Source organism: Capra hircus, chromosome 16 (assembly GCF_001704415.2).
Source record: "Capra hircus breed San Clemente chromosome 16, ASM170441v1, whole genome shotgun sequence".
Classification (NCBI taxonomy): domain Eukaryota; kingdom Metazoa; phylum Chordata; class Mammalia; order Artiodactyla; family Bovidae; genus Capra; species Capra hircus.
The window spans coordinates 74,550,481-74,569,882 of record NC_030823.1 but is presented as its reverse complement, the minus strand read 5'-3'; the positions used below and the strand labels follow the sequence as shown (position 1 = coordinate 74,569,882).

General features: G+C 39.3%; 1 protein-coding gene across 1 annotated transcript; it reads right to left on the bottom strand.

The window, feature by feature from the left end:
- F13B (coagulation factor XIII B chain) lies at positions 488-18,122 on the bottom strand. Its single transcript, XM_005691047.3, has 12 exons — positions 18,014-18,122; positions 15,988-16,188; positions 13,640-13,825; positions 11,753-11,929; positions 11,213-11,389; positions 8,071-8,250; positions 7,797-7,982; positions 6,721-6,903; positions 5,398-5,598; positions 4,361-4,543; positions 1,841-2,054; positions 488-701 (listed from the first exon to the last, which is right to left on the bottom strand). Exons 1-12 carry the CDS (start codon positions 18,075-18,077, stop codon positions 668-670), a joined length of 1,986 nt encoding a protein of 661 aa, XP_005691104.2. The 5' UTR covers positions 18,078-18,122; the 3' UTR covers positions 488-667.

The following is a 19,402-nucleotide window of genomic DNA, read 5'->3' as shown; positions in this document are numbered from 1 at the left end:
CCAATAGTGACCTGATCTAGCAAATGACTGAAAGTGTGTAATATAAAAACAGCAAGTGGTGTTCTTTTCATAACTGTGTTCTGTGGACAACATTTGAACAGGTGGATGGGTCACTAACTCACAATTTGATTACTAACTTTGTTGCTAATAGTACAGTTGATTTTAAAAGTTCCTTATCCTTCGAAAGTCTGAAGGGCAGTCTCATCTGCATTGAATAAAGTAAATCCTCTAACATAATGTATAGTTTCACAGCTCTAGTGAGACTGGTTCTTTCGTACTGACATAAATATTGAACTAAAAGTAACAGAAAACACTAGTATTAACAAAGACTACAAAGACAAATGTGAATTCCTGCACATATATTGAGGACCGTATAGCCCAGTGAATGGGCTTTAGGAACCAGAAATATTTTGATGTGTAGATCGATTTTTTAATAGATGGAAGACATTCAGCAAAGATGAAGTCACACGGCAAGTCAACCAAACTAGAAATAAAACAATATATCTGGCTTTTATTTATAGAAAATATCCAGTGTAAACTGTTTAGAGTCAAATCATCATGCAAGTAAAAACTTAGAGGTTTTTATCCAATAGTTTTCTTCTAACAATTATGCTTTATAAAGACTTTATAGTGTGTCAAAATGCTGTTCATCTTATGCCATTCATTTTTATGTCCTTAAGGGTTCTTGATAAGACAACATCCTTGATAAGAATGAAAAAAGAGAAAAGGGGGAAGGAGTTGAAATAAGCATCGTTTCTGGTCAAGTATTTATTACAATCTTAACCATTCACTATTTCATATAATTAGCCTTGTTTTAATGAGGTACTGATAAAAGCAAGTAACCATCCTTGATAAATTATACCACCAATTTCTTTTTAAAAACTCAATGTCATTAACTACACTAACACCATTTTCTGCAATTTTTCCAAGTTGCATATTCTTTTTTGTCTTAGAAATGGGAAATGCAAGATATATTTAACTAGAAATATTTAACTAGCATGTAATTTTTTTCAACTCTGATTTTCATTGCAATAAAAAATAAAAAAGTTTAATACCTATGTGTCTTGTGAATGCTTCTTATGTAGTTCATATAGCTCATTATAATCACTAAAAGAGTACCACATGTACTTTGCCATTAAGTAATTTTAAAATAGTCTTAGTTGAAAATAGAGTATAATTCCCATTTTACAATGTATCTTCAAAGGGGGCAAAATTCTGACCTGATAAAATTAATTATATTATTTTATTGGATTATTTTAACATTTTTTTCTGAAAAAAAGAACAGAATTGTTTTCCATTGATCTAGTAGTAGAAAATATATTTCAAAATTGCTATGTAACAGTACATCAGAAAAAACTTCCAAATTCTTATATAGATACGTGTTCCTGAAAATAAATGCCATAATCTCATCATTGTTATTAACATGCTCTTCCTCAGTAGAAAGTTTGTCCAGTTGTGCTCCCCATCATTGTTGTTTATACATGCACTTCTATGGAAAATGGTTGAAAATGTGATTTCTTTTATCTCAGAACATATAGGTTAATTTTTCCACATTTAGATGTGACTCATATAAATTGATTTATTTATCCAATTGCCAAAGAGTCACAAATACCAAATAGCTAACAGGACTTTGATCTTAGACCACCCAGAAAGCTTGTTGAATTAGTTAATGCTTCTTGAAGTTCACTTGCTTTAAAAAATAAACATTTTTTCCCCTCTATAATGAGGAGGAAAGTAGGAGTGTTGCAGAACCTGATATGTCTGAAATTTATAGCATAATGAATCTCATGAATAATAGTCTGAATAGTACAAAACTACAGAGGCACAAGCGCCTTCTTACCTTTCACTTTGAACACATCTTGGGTAATTTAATTGTCCTCTGTCACACTGCACTCGGGATTCTGATGCAGAAGCCGGAAACCCAGCTATATAAGTATCTCTCTTACAAAGAAATTCAACATACTCGCCATGGAAAATATATGGTCTATTGTCAAAATTCCACTTCAGAAGTAAATTATTATTTTCCATTGTATCAAAAGATAATGTGCAAGGCTCTGAAAACAAAACAAAACAAAACTATCTTGATGCCTTTCAGTATTAGCCATTGTATTGTTTTCTCATAATGACCTTAAAATTCCCAGGCATTGGAGCAGTAAGTAAGTTAGTAGGAACTAATACTCAAGTCAGAAAATATGTTCAGAGCTCACAGAAAGCAGTCTGTTATTTATCTCTGTTGCCTTGAATTTGGAAAAAGGGTACATCCTACCAGTTACTGAGTTTTATGCCATTAAGGTTTTCAAAGACAGAAAAGAAAAGAGATGTTTTTAGAAAATATTGATCAGTAGTAATAGTCATTGAAATAGTTTTTTTCCCTTTTTCTTCTTCAGAAAGTGCAAATAAAACATCCATGGGACAAACGATTGATTGCTGGACAGATAGTATTTTATGGAAAGGCAGAAACAAGCTGGATTCCTGACACTGACTCAATCCAAGAAAGTGGAAGAGAGGAAATAATAAAGACAAAAATACAAAGTAATTAAACAGCAACATATGAAGAAAGTATCAAAAAATGAAGATATCGGCTCTTGAAAGGACTAATAAAATTTATAGACCTGTAGCAAGATATGACAAGAAAGAGATACATCTTCACAGCAGTAATAACAGAAGACGCATCACTAAAGCACTAAAAAGAGTGTAAAAGGATGTTATGAACATTATGTCAACACATTTGATAATTTAGGTATAGTGGACAAATACAAACCACTTCCTGCTGAAACCGAGAGAAGAGATAATAACCTGGTATTTATTAAACACACTGAAGCTGTAATTGAAATCTTTCCTCAAAAAAAATCCTCAAGGCTCAGGTGATATCTCTGATAAATTCTTAAAATTATTAAGAAAGAAATAGTATCACTCAGACAAAATCCAGAGAATTGATGAGGGAATACTTTTCAGCTTGTATGAGGTTAACAGAAACTAAACCAAAAGGAAAATAACAAACCAACCTCTCACATGACAAAGATACATTAATCATAATGTATTGCTAGTACAAAGATACATTAATCATAATGTATTGCTAGTAGAATACTAGCAAATACAATTCAGCAGTATATAAAAAGCATAATGCATCACAATCATGCGAGATTTGTTACAGAAATGCGAACACGCTTTAACCTTCAAAAAGAAGCAATATAATTCCAGGGGGAAAAGAGCAAAGATAATAATCATGGTTGTTTCTACAGATACAGCTAAAATTAAACTCACTGAGGTTTTTTTAAACTCTTAACAAAATAGAAATAGGTGGCTTCTGTATCTTTGAGTTTTATAAGTATTTGTAACACCATAGCTAAAGAAAAATATTGGAAGATTTTACTTATAAGATTGGAACACAAGGACACACACCGCTTCTTCTATTCAGCCTTGTACAAAAGTCCGAGACAGTGAAATAAGAAAATAAATGAAAATAAATGGAATAAATATAAACACAAAGAAATTTTTCTTTTTATTTAAAAATATGTTATTTGGCGCCTCCTGAGAATCTTGGGAAGTGGTGTCGCTTCTATAGGCTGCCTTGCCAGCGAGGCAGGAACGTGTTTCCCCTTCTAGACCGAGGAGGCCATTCCCGTATTTGCTCCTGCTGTCCGCGTGTTTCCTAGCAGCACCAATAACACGATGACCGTGGTTAGCCTGGTTACACACACCGCATGGCTTACACAGCCTGTAGGTCCTCCTAGCCCCATACCTGATGTATGGTTTGTACTTAAGAAGTGCATGTTAGGAGGGCTGGACTCCCATTATTGGTCATCTAGAGGCTCACCTGGGGCTTCCCAGGGGGCCCCTAGCGGGAGAGAATCTGCCAGTGCAGGAGACACAAGACACACAGGGTCGATTCCTGGGTTGGGAAGACCCCCTGGAGTAGAAAATGGCAACCCATTCTGGTATTCTTGCCTCGACAATCTCATGGACAGAGGGGCCTGCAGGGCTGCAGCCCATGGGCTGCAAAGAGTTGAACATGACTGAGCAAATAAGCACACACAGTAACCAGATCTAGAGCAAAGAGTGGAAACCAGTAAACTATCAGGCACACTAATAAAATAAAACAAATGCAAACTTAAGTGTTATAGTAGTGTTCAGTTCAGTCGCTCAGCCGTGTCTAACTCTTTGTGACCCCATGAACCGCAGCACGCCAGGCCTCCCTGTCCATCACCAACTGCCAAAGTCTACCCAAACCCATGTCCACTGAGTCAGTGATGCCATCCAACCATCTCATCTTAATTAGTGTTATATCAACTCAAAGAGAAGAGAAAGTGGAAAATCGGGCTCAGTTTGAACAAATAGAGACACACGTAGCATTACATACCCAAACATGAAGGTGGTGTAGTCCACACGCCCTCTAAACAATAGGACTCCCTAGCCCCCTGAAGGAAATGGTGCTCGAAACATATGTATTCCACTGAAGAACCGTTCTCATAGGTGTTGAGTGTTGAACTCTTAATAACTCCATTTTTAATAGCTGGGGGAGATGCACACGCTCTTTTAGATTCTGCAAAAATAATTGTTAAAGTCCACAGTGAATTGCTACAGTAGGTGGCCAGTGCTTTCGTAACTGCTACAGAAATAAAACAAGATGTTTCATGTCAAAGCATTTTTAAGACAACTCTCAAGTAATTTTTAAATATCAAAAGCATTTTCTGCTGTCACGTCATACATAAAATTTATGCTTGCAATTAGAATCTCATAGCATTAAATACACATTTAAAACTAGCCAAGTATTAACAACCATGATTTTACTTTTCCCCTTTCTGTCTTCCAAAAGTGAAAGCGTGTAAGATCTGTCTCGAAGCCATGGTTCTGAATGCATTCTCTTCCTTTTTTCCTTATTAAAAATGACAGTCCCCTGTCTAAGGAGTCCACAAATTCTCTCCCTCTGCTTCAAGTTCCCTTCTGAGACAATGCTCTCCAGCTCACCCTGAGGTGAGCTTTACAAGCATACTGGTTGCCCACAAGAAAGCGATCCATCCTCTGAAAGTCTGGTGACATTTGCAAAATCTCATGATTTCTCCTTTTATAAAATTGACTTATGAAGTTAAAAGATGTCCTCATCGTCATCCTATTTAAGGGTATGTGCTATCTGGTAACTGATCAGCTCATTCGCAGTTTTATAGATTGGATGATGAGGGTGGTAGATAGCTTATGGTCTTATCCTTTGAACCATATTGATCACCTGTGATACTGGTCACCTAAGAAATTGTCAGGAAGCACTGTTGGTTTGTTTTCTTGGCTGCAGCATGCAGAACTTTCCCGGACTAGGGATCAGAAACTGAGGTCCCTGCAGTGAAATTAATGGAGCCTTCGCCACTGGACCATCAGGGAAGTCAGGAAGCACTGTTGTTTTACCTTTTCTAATACATGAAGGATATTTCACTTCTCCTCTATTACACTGCACAGATAATTCAGAGGGCGGGGTTGATGGAGACAACTCATATCCCTGCTTACACACAAAATCGATTAAATCTCCATGTAAGATCTTTCCCTCATAATTCCACTTCATCTCCACGTTATTTCTGTGCATGTCAACCACGTTAACAGTACACGGCTCTGTAAAACAAAGTCTGTTTTAAATTCTTTTCTCATCTTACAAGTATGAGAGTGATGCATTTTTACAATAAAATTATGATAGGCATCAAAAGCAGTATTTTATATTTACCACTTTGTATTATTAAAGCTCTTCACATACACAATAAAGTATATATTACATTACTATCAAGTGAATTTATATATTTCATATAACCTCTGTTATACCATAAACTAAAACCAAATAAAACCAATTGAAACCAAATAGACCAATTAAAACCAAATAAAAACTTAATTTGAAACATTAAAAATATTGTTTAGGACCAGCAACCACTTAGATTCATCATGATTTCCTTTCTATAAAATAAAAACCTTCAAACAGGAAATGTACTTATTGTGTTATATTTGTGGGACACCTTTCACTTGATATTCATCAGCAAATAAAACAAATTTCCTTGACTTCATGGAGATTGCCTTCTAACTGGGAGAAACGTAATACGATAAACAATAAATGTGCTACATATGTGGATCTTGTTTGTCCATCTTTAATGACATATGTAAGCGAGGCAGAAGAATGAAGAGTGGAGGGGAGGGGCTGTCACAGAGCTAGGGGAAGGGAGGTTATGCTTCTAGGTAAGGTGGTTGGGACAGGCTTGCCTGTGCACGCGTGTAGGTCGCTTTGGTCATGTCTGACCCTTCACGATCCCATGGACTGCAGCCTGCCAAGCTCCTCTGTCCATGGGATTCTCCAGACAAGCGTACTGGAGTGGGTTGCCACTTCCTCCTCCAGGGGATCTTCTCGACCCAGGGACTGAACTCACATCTCTTATGTCTCCTACACTGGCAGGTAGGTTCTTACCTCTAGTGCCACCTGGTAAGCCCTGTGGTGACTATGGTCAACAACATTATTTGGTACACCTAAAAGACGCCAAAAGAGAGGATCTTAAATGCTCTCATCATGACAACAGCCCCCTAAATTACTCGAGGTGAAGGATATGTAAACCAACTTTATCATGATGATAATTTCACAGTGTGTTTGTGTATAGAATCATCACACTGTACACCTTAAATCTATACTATATGTCAATTGCACCTCAAGAAAGCAGGGGAAAATTTTGTTTCAATTCATCGTGTTCTCTGTCTTACCTAAGCAAACAGGTGGTGATGACCATCGTCCTTGTTCACAATGAGATATTTTTGCTCCTCTCAATAAGTAATATTCATTGCATCTATATTCCACAGAGGATCCTGTTGGGTAGCTTGCCAATAATTCGCCAATAATAGCCCCATTTATTACACCAGGTGGAGGGTTACAATTCTCAGTATTTTCTAAGAAAAGAGGTTGCTTTTAGATTAACATGAGCTTATAGTAACATAATGACATAATACAGTTGCCCAGACAATAGTCCTTCAATATCTGTACTATGTAATTTAGGAAAATTGATTTCTGAACTCATCAGAAATTACAGAAACATCATTCAGCTACGTATTATTAAAATTTACTAAGCAAGATAACACAGCAAATGTTTTGCTGAAGAACAAGTATGGGTCTTTTTTACTTTTCTGGCTTACAAAGGAATCATGCTATAGATATTCTTAAGATGAGCAGAAAGGTAAAGAGTGTTTTAACCTAAGGATTATGGTCGGTTCTAAAACTGTCGTTTGTCATTATCCTGTTTTATTTTTTCCTCTCCTCCCTCTTCATCTCAGATCTCAGTCAACACACGGATGAAAAGTTCCATTTTTCTGTCTGTAAGAATCTTGCTCTTACTCTGTTAATTTCTCTAGCATCCTTAGAAGCTTTTCTCTTATGCAATAGTTATCCTTGGTAAACATGTGGAGGTCTCTCCAGGACCTGGCCAAGAAATGAGGATGACAGGAAGGGTGGCATCCTGGAGTTGTAACCTGGTTGCATCCTTGAGTTAAGTGAAAGGCCAAGTTTATTGCTCGGAGGGCGGGGGAGTCAGAATGGACAGATGCAAAAATATCAGAATCAGGACATTCAAAAATTATTTGCTTTCCTATTCTTTATATTGGATTAAAAATGTGAGTCTACAGAGAGCTTCATATGCTTCAGAAAAATGACAGAGCAGGTGCTCTATCTGTGCATGTCAAACTCTTCTAAGCCCCGGACTATTGCTATAAGCGTACGGATTAAACAAAGAGAATAAAAAATTCTACACGCTAGGCTTAGCTCTGGATATGACACGCAGCACACATACCAACACACTCAGGGGGAAGGGTCCATCTCCCATGGTTGCACGTTATTTCTCCTGGTCCACGGAGGTGATAGCCCCTCTCACACACGTAGGCCACCTTATCCCCGCTGTGATAAACCTCGGAGGGCGGGTTTGCCACGCCATTCCCCACCGACGGCGGGGCCTCACAGGTCGTCCTCTGCTTGTCCTCTGGAAGGGGACAGTTGAGAGAGAAGACACCATTTAGCTTCACATGCAGGTTTCTCGTCAGGGAAAGCTTAGTCGAGGTGCTGCTAACCAACGCATTTGGGAGGCTCCGTCCATTTCCCGTTTTCACAGCGTATCTCCTCTGCTCCCTGCCTGGCGAAGTTAAGTCCACACTCTATACGAACTGTTTCTCCCTGCCGGTACGTGGTTGAGTACGTTTGAAGGTTGGAGTTCAGAGGCAGAGGCGGAGGAGGACACCGATTTCTTCTTCCTTATGGAAAAACATCAGGATGTTTAGTCGTATAGTCACCAGAAATAATAGTTAAGATCTCACAAGCACATTGGGCTGTGCCAAGGACCCTAAGAAGTCTGGCAAGCAGAGTGGGGTCACCCCTTGGATCCCCACATCCTGACAGTCACTTCCTCAAGTCACACCCTCCCCAGGAGCAGGACCTGGGTCTTGCTTTAACCGATGAACACAGCCGAGATGATGTGATGAGGTGACTGTGTTTAACACAGCCACAAGGGTGGAGGTGTGATCCTGCACACATGCTCACGCAACGCAGTGTGGCGAGGCCCTTCGTCCCCCTACTGATCTGGAGGAGAATCTGCCTTGTCTGCGAGCTTCCAAAAAGGGAGGAGGACCGCAGGGCAGGGGGCACAGGGCTGCCTCCAGGGGGCAGCCAGCAGGCACTACTACCCTCGGCTCAGTAGCCGCCAAGCTCAGAAATCTGCCACAAATTACAGAAAGCTTGAGTGCAAGGTTCTTCCCCTGTCCAGCCTCAGATGATACCGCAGCTTGCCTATTGCTTCATCAGACATGGACACACAGCTATAGCTGACCCACACTTGTATGTGGTTTTAAGCTTTACTCAGTCGCTTAATCATGTCTGACTCTTTGGAACTCTGTGGACTGTAGCCACCAGGCTCCTCTGTCCTTGGGAATTCCCAGGCAAGAATACTGGAGTGCCATTTCTGTCTCCAGGGTTTAAGCTGTTAAGTTCATGCAATAGAACACAAGAAAAGAGCCAGAATTTTACATTCATTATCTCCTTTAATCTTAAAATAATTTTGTTAAGTAGGGACTATTTCATTTCCCATATTATAGACAGAGGAACTTAAACTTAAGAAGGAAGTAAATTATTAATAAGTGGTGGATCTTGGCATTCCTAAACCTGTGTCTGTATGAATTAAAATCTCCTCCTCTCAACTATTCTAAAATACTGACTATATTCATTTTCCATGACTGCTGGGACAAATTACCACAATGGAGTGGCTTGACATACCACACGTTTATTCTGTTACAGTTCTGGAAACCCAAGTCCAGAGTTGGCTTTCCTGGGCTGGGATCTGGGTGTCGGGAGAGCGGCGTTCTTCCAGAAGCTTCAGGGAGGAAGTGGCTTGCCTGCCTCTGCAGCGCCTGGGGGCTGCCAGCTCGCCTCAGCTCGTGACTCCTTCCTTTCCCACTCCAACCTTTGCTTCCACTGCCACCTCTCATACTTGATCCTCTATAGTCAAATCCCGCTCTTCCTCGTATAGCGGTTGCAATTACATTTAAAGCCCACATGGATAATCCCAGATATTATCCCCATCTCAAGATCCCTAACTCGATGACACCTGCAAAGTCCCCATTGTTCCGTTCCATAAGGGAACACTCACAGGTTCTGGGGAATAGGATATGAGTATCTTTGGGGGATGGGAGGGGCAGGGAGGTGTTACCCAGATTACGACACTGCCCATCTTACATCTAAGGACTATCTACTAGAAAAAAGTATCATGGACATTGGCATCTGACTAATTTTTGGTGCGGGGAGAGGAGTGTGGAATAAGTGGTGAGTAGGTAGGCTTGCCATTTAGTTTTTTTGATATTTATTTATTCCGGCTGCGTTGGGTCCTAGCTGCAGCAGGCAGGATCTTTCCACTGTTGCGGCGCTCAGCCTCTTCCTTAGGGCACCTGGGCTGCTCTCTACCTGTGCTGTGTGGGCTTGGTTGCCCCAGAGCATGTGGGATCTTAGTTCTGAGATCAGGGATTGAAGCCACATCCTCTACACTGGAAGGCAGATTCTTAACCGCTGGGCCGCCAGGGAAGACCCTGCCATTAAGTTCAAGAATAAGATGCTATAGGAAAGTTGCCAACAGTCTTCGCTCTACTGTTAGACCAGGGCTGTTAGGCACCACTGCAAAATTTTAGAAAGAATGTTTTTAATAAAAGAAATTAAAGTCACTGTTCAGTGCAATTAAAGATTGCTGGCCGTTTGGAGCAATCCCACTACACAACCCCTGGTCACTCAGCTTTCATTCTTCCCAGCAACTGTTTCAAATTGTCACTAGTCTCTTCCAAGCTTTCCTTTCCTGCCTTTCTCCTGCGTGTTAGTAATGGCTGTATTTTCTACAGTACAGAGAAAACAGAGGCTATCAAGCCCTTTGTATCTCCCCATCCCTCCCAATCCTCCAACTCCTACCTATCTTTTCAGGCCCAGATCAGACATTATCCATCCCCTCTGTACATGTGGTCCCACACCTTCAGTCAGAACCTTCAGTGTTTGTTTGAACACCTTATACCTGACTTTATGATACCATTTTTCACACTGGATCAATTACTCTCTTGTATCTGTTTCTTCTGCTAGACCAGAACTTTCTTCATGGAACTCTGCAGTGTGATTATGTGACTATGGAATTGCTGTCTCCTAACAGGTAATCATCCCACCTGCCTGAACACAGCCAGTGACACAAATGAAACAACAGGTGACCCATTTGAGGGCCGCCCTTACAGCATGACTTCAGTTTTCTTTTTCACTCTGGGTAACTTTGTGCTGCCTTTTCTGCACTTTGTCCCACTATTTTGAAGTCTGTGTTTTCACATTAGGGAATATATGGCCCAGTAATAAGAAAGTACCTTTACAAGGCTGCCACCTGGCACAATGGATCTAGTTAATTCCCAATTAAAAAATGATTCATTACAATAAATGATTTACAACTTATTACAGATTTTTAACAATATGTTTAAAAGCTATATCCACTCTGCAGACTAACATAGAAAATAAGCATATTAATTATATACTCAGATTAAATGCATTAAAGACTGCTGAAAACAGCAGTAATTTAAAAGACAATACTTGTTTTTAAAAATAGGAATTAGAAGAATGCTTACATATCATCAGAGACATTTTTCATAGAAATTAAAGCTGATTCAGACATAATATTTTATTTGTGAATGAAAATTTAAAAGTTACCTTCACAGACAGGAGATTCTGGGTACCAACCAAAGTTATAGCACTGAATTAAGTCAGAGCCACTTAGATAATAATTTTTATGACAGAAAAACTGAACTACATCTCCTTCTTCATAGGTTTGCTTAACAGGATGAAAATAACCATTTTCAATTACTCTTAAAGAAGAGCATTTTAATTCTAAAAATGAAAGAACAGATAAAAACAAAGACGTGTTATTTTTCCTGCTAGAACAAAATCCACTTACTACTTACATGCTATATCTGAATTCAAATTCAGCAACTTTGCTATTATCCATAGCAAAGCTTGTCAATTTATACATTTATTAAATATCAATAAACTCATTTTAAGTATCTGAGCTAAAAGGATTCTTTCTTCTTTGAGAGCTTGAAATGAGGAAAGCCTACTGTCAACATCATTAAAGTCAGAAGCAAAAAAAGCAAAATTATGGAAAAAGTAACATAATTAGCCTAACAACTTGCACCCATCTCTGGGAGGTACTTTTTCAGAGTGAAAGCAGCTGTCTTCAAAGGGGAAACCTACTGGTACATTGTGGGGTGAGGGCCCATCCGTACGGGTGACATTCTGCCTCCTCTGTCCTCTTCCCAGAAGCTGTGTGGTACCCAGAGGCACACTCGTATCGTACTCTGTCCTTCACTTTGAATGTTTTCTGTGTTGTGGAATAATTTCCATGATGCAATTCAGGGGCCAAACATGTTTCTAAAAAAAAAAAAAAATTAAAGTCATTTGTTTTATGGACTTCATCCCTGAATCTAGAATATTAAAAGGAAATCTCAGAAAGTATTTTCAACTTTTATTTACTTTGAATCTTAACAAACATATAACAGAATCAACTGTCAGCAAAACTGAAAAATAGTCAAAGTTTGTCTTTGTCTCTTGAGTCCCTTTTTTCATGCACTCTGCATCCTAACCCTACTGGTCTTCCATCCTTCAAAATCTGCTCTGGAGTATTTGGCCAAAGGCCACAATTCAATGGAAGGCTTGTGCATTAACAAGTTTTTCATGATGTCCAATCTGCAAGTTTGTGTAATTTAAATAGCTAACACCACACTAACTACATGTATATATATATAGATAGATAGATAGATAGATACATCAGTTCAGTTCAGTTCAGTCGCTCAGTCGTGTCCAACTCTTTGTGACCCCTTGGACTGCAGCACGCCAGGCATTCCTGTCCATCACCAACTCCCAGAGGTTACTCAAACTCATGTCCATTGAGTCAGTGATGCCTTCCAACTATCTCATCCTCTGTCGTCCCCTTCTCCTCCTGCCTCAATCTTTCCCAGCATCAGTGTCGTTTCAAATGAGTCAGTTCTTCACATCAGGTGGCCAAAGGATTGGAGTTTCAGCTTCAGCATCACTCCTTCCAATGAATATTCAGGACTGATTTCCTTTAGAATGTACTGGCTGGATCTCCTTGCAGTCTAAGGGACTGTCAAGGGTCTTCTCCAACACTGCAGTTCAAAAGCATCAATTCTTTGGCGCTCAGGTTTCTTTATTGTCCAACTCTCACATCCATACATGACTACCAGAAAAACCGTAGCTTTGACTAGATGGACCTTTGTTGGCAAAGTAATGTCTCTGCTTTTTAATATGCTGCTTAGGTTGGTCATAGCTTTTCTTCCCAGGAGCAAGCGTCTTTTAATTTCATGACTTGCAGTCACCATCTGCAGTGATTTTGGAGCCAAAAAAATAAAGTCTCTCACTGTTTCCATTGTTTCCCCATCTATTTGCCATGATGTGATGGGACCAGAGGGTATGATCTTAATTTTCTAAATGTTGAGTTTTAAGCCAACATTTTCACTCTCCTCTACTTTCATCAAGAGGCTTTTTAGTTCCTCTTCACTTTCTGCCATAAGGGTGGTGTCATCTGCATATCTGAGGTTATTGATATTTCTCCTGGCAATCTTGGTTCCAGCTTGTGCTTCATCCAGTCCAGCATTTCTTTCTCTCTCTCTCTCTCTCTCTATATATATATATATATATATACACACACACACACATATATTCAAATGATTGCTTTAAGTTTATCTGATATTGGCTTGCAGAATAAAGTAATGTGCATTATTTCAAATTCTTGTCTAATGAAGGAAATCATTTATATGTGTTGCAAAAAGCAGGTTCATTAAAGTTCTTTCCTTTTATCTTACATCAATTCTTTTTTTTTTTTTTTTTACTAGCAGAAAGTAGGAATTCCTGGTGTAGGTGTGCTGTGGAAGATGGGGTCCCTTGGATGAAGGAAACACCTAACATTTGAAGGAAACAACATAATAACTGCCTGCATTGGTAGACATACTAAAAAATAAACTATATTTCAATAAAAATACCTGTCACTCTAAGAAAGCACTAAACTGACTGAACTCCCAAGCTCTTGTCTTCAGGTTTAGGAGATGATTCTTAAACACGTACCATGTTCTTTCCTGCAGGTTGGCTGGGAAGACCACCCATCAGCAAGGCACTGAACCACGTCTTCATCCTGCCCTGAGATGGTTTTGTATCCTGACGCGCAACGATAGCGCATGTTCTCTTGTATTTTGTAAGATAATTTTGAATCAAAGATGTAACCATTCTTCAAGTCAGGCTTAGGGCACTTTTCTGTGGGGAGAAAAATATTTCTTTTCTAAATTGATGAAAATTAAGCTTTATTTTTTTAAAAGTTGTAAAACTAACAATGTAAAAGTTTAATGTTATTCTTGGAGTTTTAAGGAGGAAAAAAATTCACTTTTTTGTGAATGTTAAACAAGGAATTCACAATTCCTTGATTTTATTTGATTTTGGAAGTATCTTTAAAAGCTGATTCAGTTTGATACTGAAATTCTTGGTATGCACTGACTTCAATTTTCTCAGTCATCCACACCCCTACCTCATCTACTTTAGGAAATATATCCAGAGATCTGCTTCTTATTATCATTAATGGGAAATGGAGTTTCTTTTAGGTTTACTTCCTAATACTTTTGAGACCACTGCATTTGATAATTTTCAACATCATGTAGCTAAAGCACATGTACCTACTCTATGAATCCTTATATAATCCTGCAGACAAGTTATTGTGGAAATTGTGTTCATCTATTTTTTTCAGCCTCTGATTGCCTACGAGCTCAGTAAGACTCCTTCGTCAGTCTATGTAGACTGTGAGTCACAGACATGCTACTTCGAGTTCACACAGCTAATTTTTAGTAAATACCTAGGACAGTGATATGTAGAATAGGACATTTATCTTAGCATCGAATGCAGTTCAATCAGTTTTTGAGCATGATTAATGGACCCTCATAATAAACCAATTCAGAAAGGTGAAAGAGATTTGTCCAAGGTTAGTGTTAAATATGTCATACTTGCTGTGTGGATGCACTCTATACGGATTATCTCGCTGAAGTTGCGTGATTTCCATTTTATAGACGGGACAATTCGGCCCAGAATGTTTAAGCCACTTCCCAGTGGTAGAGGAGGATCCACCAGGGCAGTCTGGCCGCAGAGGGTATGTCTCAGCCCTGACCCTGCAGTGTTGACCCTCTTCATCCTCTTCCAGCTGCTATTTCACTGCTCTCAAAACATCTCATCTCAGATGTTTAATTTACTTTTATCCTCCAGCTATGAATGAGGTTCATTTATTGCAGTTAACCTATGATCTGTGTTAACACTAAAAAGTGTAAAACTTAAATTGGTGATCTATCCACAAGTCATGGAATGGATAATTATCCCACATGGATATGTTTACTGGACATATCAACCACTGTAAATAAACATCGTACTTCTTCTAAATGAAACTGACTCAACCAAAGCCCCTTACTCTGCAAAACAGAGCTTGGGAACTGTGTCAACAGAGAGAGGTCACCTGAGCCCCTGGAAACCAGCTGATAATCTTTAGTGTTTCTAGTGTAGCCTGACATGAAATATTGGGTTCTGCCAAACAGATTTCCTTTCCACAAATTTGAACTCAAAAATTCAGAAAAACAGATTGTTCAATGGATATTATGCAAGGAGAAGTCATACAAAGGAGAGAAGAGTCTTTCAAATGAGAAAATACTAGAGTAACAACCTCATACTTCTAAGGCCAGCATCAGATATTTTTCTGGCTCCCGCAGAATTCTCTGTATAAGCCCCTCATTCCTCAAAGTAACTAGATGGTGTGTCTGTTCCTTGCCATGTGATGATAACAATTTCAATAATTACCCTTATTCTCTTCCCAGAGTATTATTAAGAACAGATAAGGGGGCTTCCCTGGTGGCCTAGCTGTAAAGAATTCAGCTGCCAGTGCAAGAGATGTGGGTTTGATCCCTGATCCAGGAAGATCCCACATGCTGAGGAGCAACTGAGCCCACGAGCCACCACTTGAGCTTGTGGTCTAGAGCCCGGGAGCCTCAACAGCTGAGCCCACATGCCATGACTATGGATGCCTGTCTGCCTAGAGCCCCTGCTCTGAAACAAGGGAGGCCACCTCGATGAGAACCCCACGCACCACAACTAGAGAGTAGCCCTTACGGCAGCTAGAGAAAGCCCACACAGCACGGAGACCCAGCACCACCAAAAATAAATACATAACTAAAACTGCTTGCAGAAAGATAAGGAAGACAACATCTTAATGAAGAACATGGCTTATAGAATTTCAGAATATGCTTTCATTTTGTAGAAAAGACCGAGGGCCGATAATTTGCCCATATCTACTGAAAGGTTCAGACACCTGCCCTCTGGGGCCCCTGGTTTCACCAGCTAATCTGTTTGTGAGTTATCACCTGAGAGCGGCCCCACCACTGACTTACTGAAGCACTGTGGTTCTGGAGACCAGCCTGCCGCCGTACACGTGGTCCGCGCCTCCCGTTTTCCAGTCGCAGTCGTATAACCAACCAAGCAGGAAAATGACAGATTTTGGTTTATGCTCATTGGAAAGTAATAACTTTCAAAAGTATAGTAATATTGGGCAATCCTTCCATTCTCCACACTAGGAAAACCACAGAGCTTCTCTGAAATGAGGAAACAATAAGCTGCACACTGAAAAATACATTTAAAACCATACAATTTGTGAACAAGTGACAATAGATTTTAAATTTCAAAGTGTTTGCAGACACTGTAGCCAGTACTTACTTTCTATTACTTACCGTTTTAAGGTACTTTTGTGACAATACTTTTCAATCAGAATTAATCTGCTAGCAACCCCAAATCCCAATTGTTGGAATTAGTCTGGGTAGGCCACTTCCCCAGAGAAGCATCCCCTAACTTTGTCAAGCAGCATGTTCTAATAGAAATAGAACACAGCTGACATTTCTTTGTGTGAAAGAAGATTATAACCACACAATAATTACAAAATTAGCTAAAATATGGCAATGTCTCATGGTACAGCTAATAGACAATTATATCAGCTGTTTTTTTCCTAATTAGACAGAAAAATAACAGGAAACTATTCATATAAAAATTATCTTATACCAGAATTAAATGCATCAAATCAGATGAATTCTATTTCATAATTTTAATTGCAAAACCTCTTTTGGCAGAAAATTTGTAGTAAGCTATTCAACTAAAAGTGGTTGTAGATAATCTGTAGGTTATTTTAGTCAACAGATTCCCTCTGGTGTTTTAGAAGAGCATTGTGGCCATGGTTTCCTACTCTGTTTATTCCTCTTCCTGATACTCAGTGACCTGCCTGGTCTCTCATCCCTGCAGCCCGAGAACACCGTGAACTACTCCTAAAGGGCCCACGCTTGTGCACTGCCTTCCTCATTCACACTCACCTCGCGACATGAGGCAGTCTGGGCAGGAAGATTTCTAACAGGGAGTCCACAGGTACCGTTTTCTGGACAGTCCCGATTAAGCCCTGCTGTCCTACGTGAGTATCGCTAAACCCCACTTGCATTCTCAGAAGTGTCCTTGTTTACATATTCAATCGTATGGTCCTACTAATTATCTGTACTATCTAATGTATCCAATCAAGGGCTTCCCAGGTGGTGCAGTGATTTAAAAAAAAAAATCCACTTGCCAATGCAGGAGATGCAAGAGGTGTGGGTTCTTCCCTGGGTCGGGAAGATCCCCTGGAGGAGGAAATGGCAACCCCCTCCAGGATCTGTCAACCAAAGAATAAATTAGGATAAAAATCAAGGCATCAAGAATCAAAAATCTTGCTGATGATCTGCGGTTTGTTCTTTTTCAAATTTCCCACATTAGGCTCTCACTGTAAGGACAGAGAATTAAAATTATACAAGCTTAGCAGTGTTAGGAATGGATTCTAGTCTAAAACTAGAATTAAGGTTAACTTGACTTCAAATGGTGGTACTTTTAGCCTAAAATATCCTTTAAGGTATTTATATCCTGGTCTCTTATGCCCTCAAAACTAGAGATGCTAAAGGTTTTCTTTTTTTTTTTTTATTGTCTTGTTTTGGATTTCTAAGTTATGTTATTTTAGGAATAGTTTAGTAGTTTTTCCCAAAGCAAAAAGTTTGTCTAAATATTATAACAACTTATAAGAATCTTTTTTTATAATATTGATACATAAAAATGAAAGACTATATTCAAATTTCAAGAGAAGTAATGTTAGAATTTCCCTTTATAATTTTCACTGATGGCTCAGAGGTTAAAGCGTCTGCCTCCAATGAGGGAGACCTGGGTTCAATCCCTGGGTCGGGAAGATCCCTGGAGAAGGAAATGGCAACCCACTCCAGTATTCTTGCCTGGAGAATCCCATGGACAGACGAGCTTGGTGGGCTACAGTCCACAGGGTCGCGAAGCGTCGGACACAGCTGAGCGACTTCACTTTATAATTTTTAGAGAATAAAGAATATTAAAAATTAGTTTTACCTTCTGCATGGAGTTCTCCTGAGATGATTAATATGATAATCAAAGCCAAGCCTTTTGACTTCATCTTCTGTGGTGTGTTTTATAGAGGTTTTAACCATTCAAAAGTACTTAGGGACTCCTCATTAAGTACACAATACTTCTCATGGGAAAAAAGTTAATTATTTACAACATCTGTCTAAGTCCCTTTGTAACAATGTTTATAATTGATTTAAAATAGCTTAGGATAATACTAAAAATACCCAGCCATGTTAATGGACAGTAGTTTTTCATGCCACAGACCAATTAGAACATGATCACCAATAAGCGCAACAGTAAGAAAAGTAAAATAATTATCCCAAGCTGCATAAAAAGCAGGCTAAGTTTTCGACTTTAATTTCCCATTGTAAGTCCATGGAGTAAAGTTCACTGGTCGCCATTGATTTCTTCACCACCACTGAATAATTGACGGGTTGAACTTAGGTCTGTGAGTTAATGAATCCGATATGAAAATAGTGTCGTACAGACTGAGCTGCTAAAGGGAAAAGTGGCCCTGTTTTGAGTGGTGATAGAATATTATTACTGCTTGTAAAGTCTCATGTGGAGAGAGTCTGTATCCCGTGGCAGGTGATGAGACAAGCAGTGTGCTGAACTGCCACTTGTGGGGAGTGCTCTGAGAGCCCGGTGTAAACCAGGACATGCTTTGGTCTTGCATTTGTAGTGTCAGCTCCAAATTGGCACTTGCCCTTTGGCACTTGGCCTTTGCCCTCTACCTCCACAAGGATTAACTCCTGTGCTGCTGCAGGGGCTGACTTGCAACACTCCTGGGAGGGAGCTCAGGGTGGAGAGCAGAAACGAGGCACTCTGTGCTCTGGGAAAACGGGCAGAACACGTCCGTCAGACTGTTAGATGTTTTCAAGAGTTGATTTTATGAGCCCAATTCTTGTATCGCCTCATATCTAGGAGTACATTGAGATCCTTTATGGTGACATCTACTCCTTGTGACTAGCAGAAACCTGCAAAAAATATAGGCTTGATTGCATGTACTCTCCCTTCACCAAAAATCACATATATATTCACCTTCCTCACTAACTGTTCAAAGCAACTTCTCGGAACTGTCTGAGATGCTGTCCCCTGGGCTGTAGACCTCATTTTGCCCCAATAAAACTTAACTCACAACCCCCACATTGTGCATTTTTTAAAGTCAGCAATAACGGTAAAAAAAAAAAAAACAAAAAAAAACAAACAGATTCTCATGACTGCCCTCATGGAGTTTACATTCTAACAGGCTTTAGTTTAAACTACAAAATAATACTGTGAGGTGGGAAGTCCTATTATTTCAATTTTGGAAATTTTATTTAAAATACAATAGGAAAGTGCATGAACCATTTCTACACAGATCAAAAGTCTCCC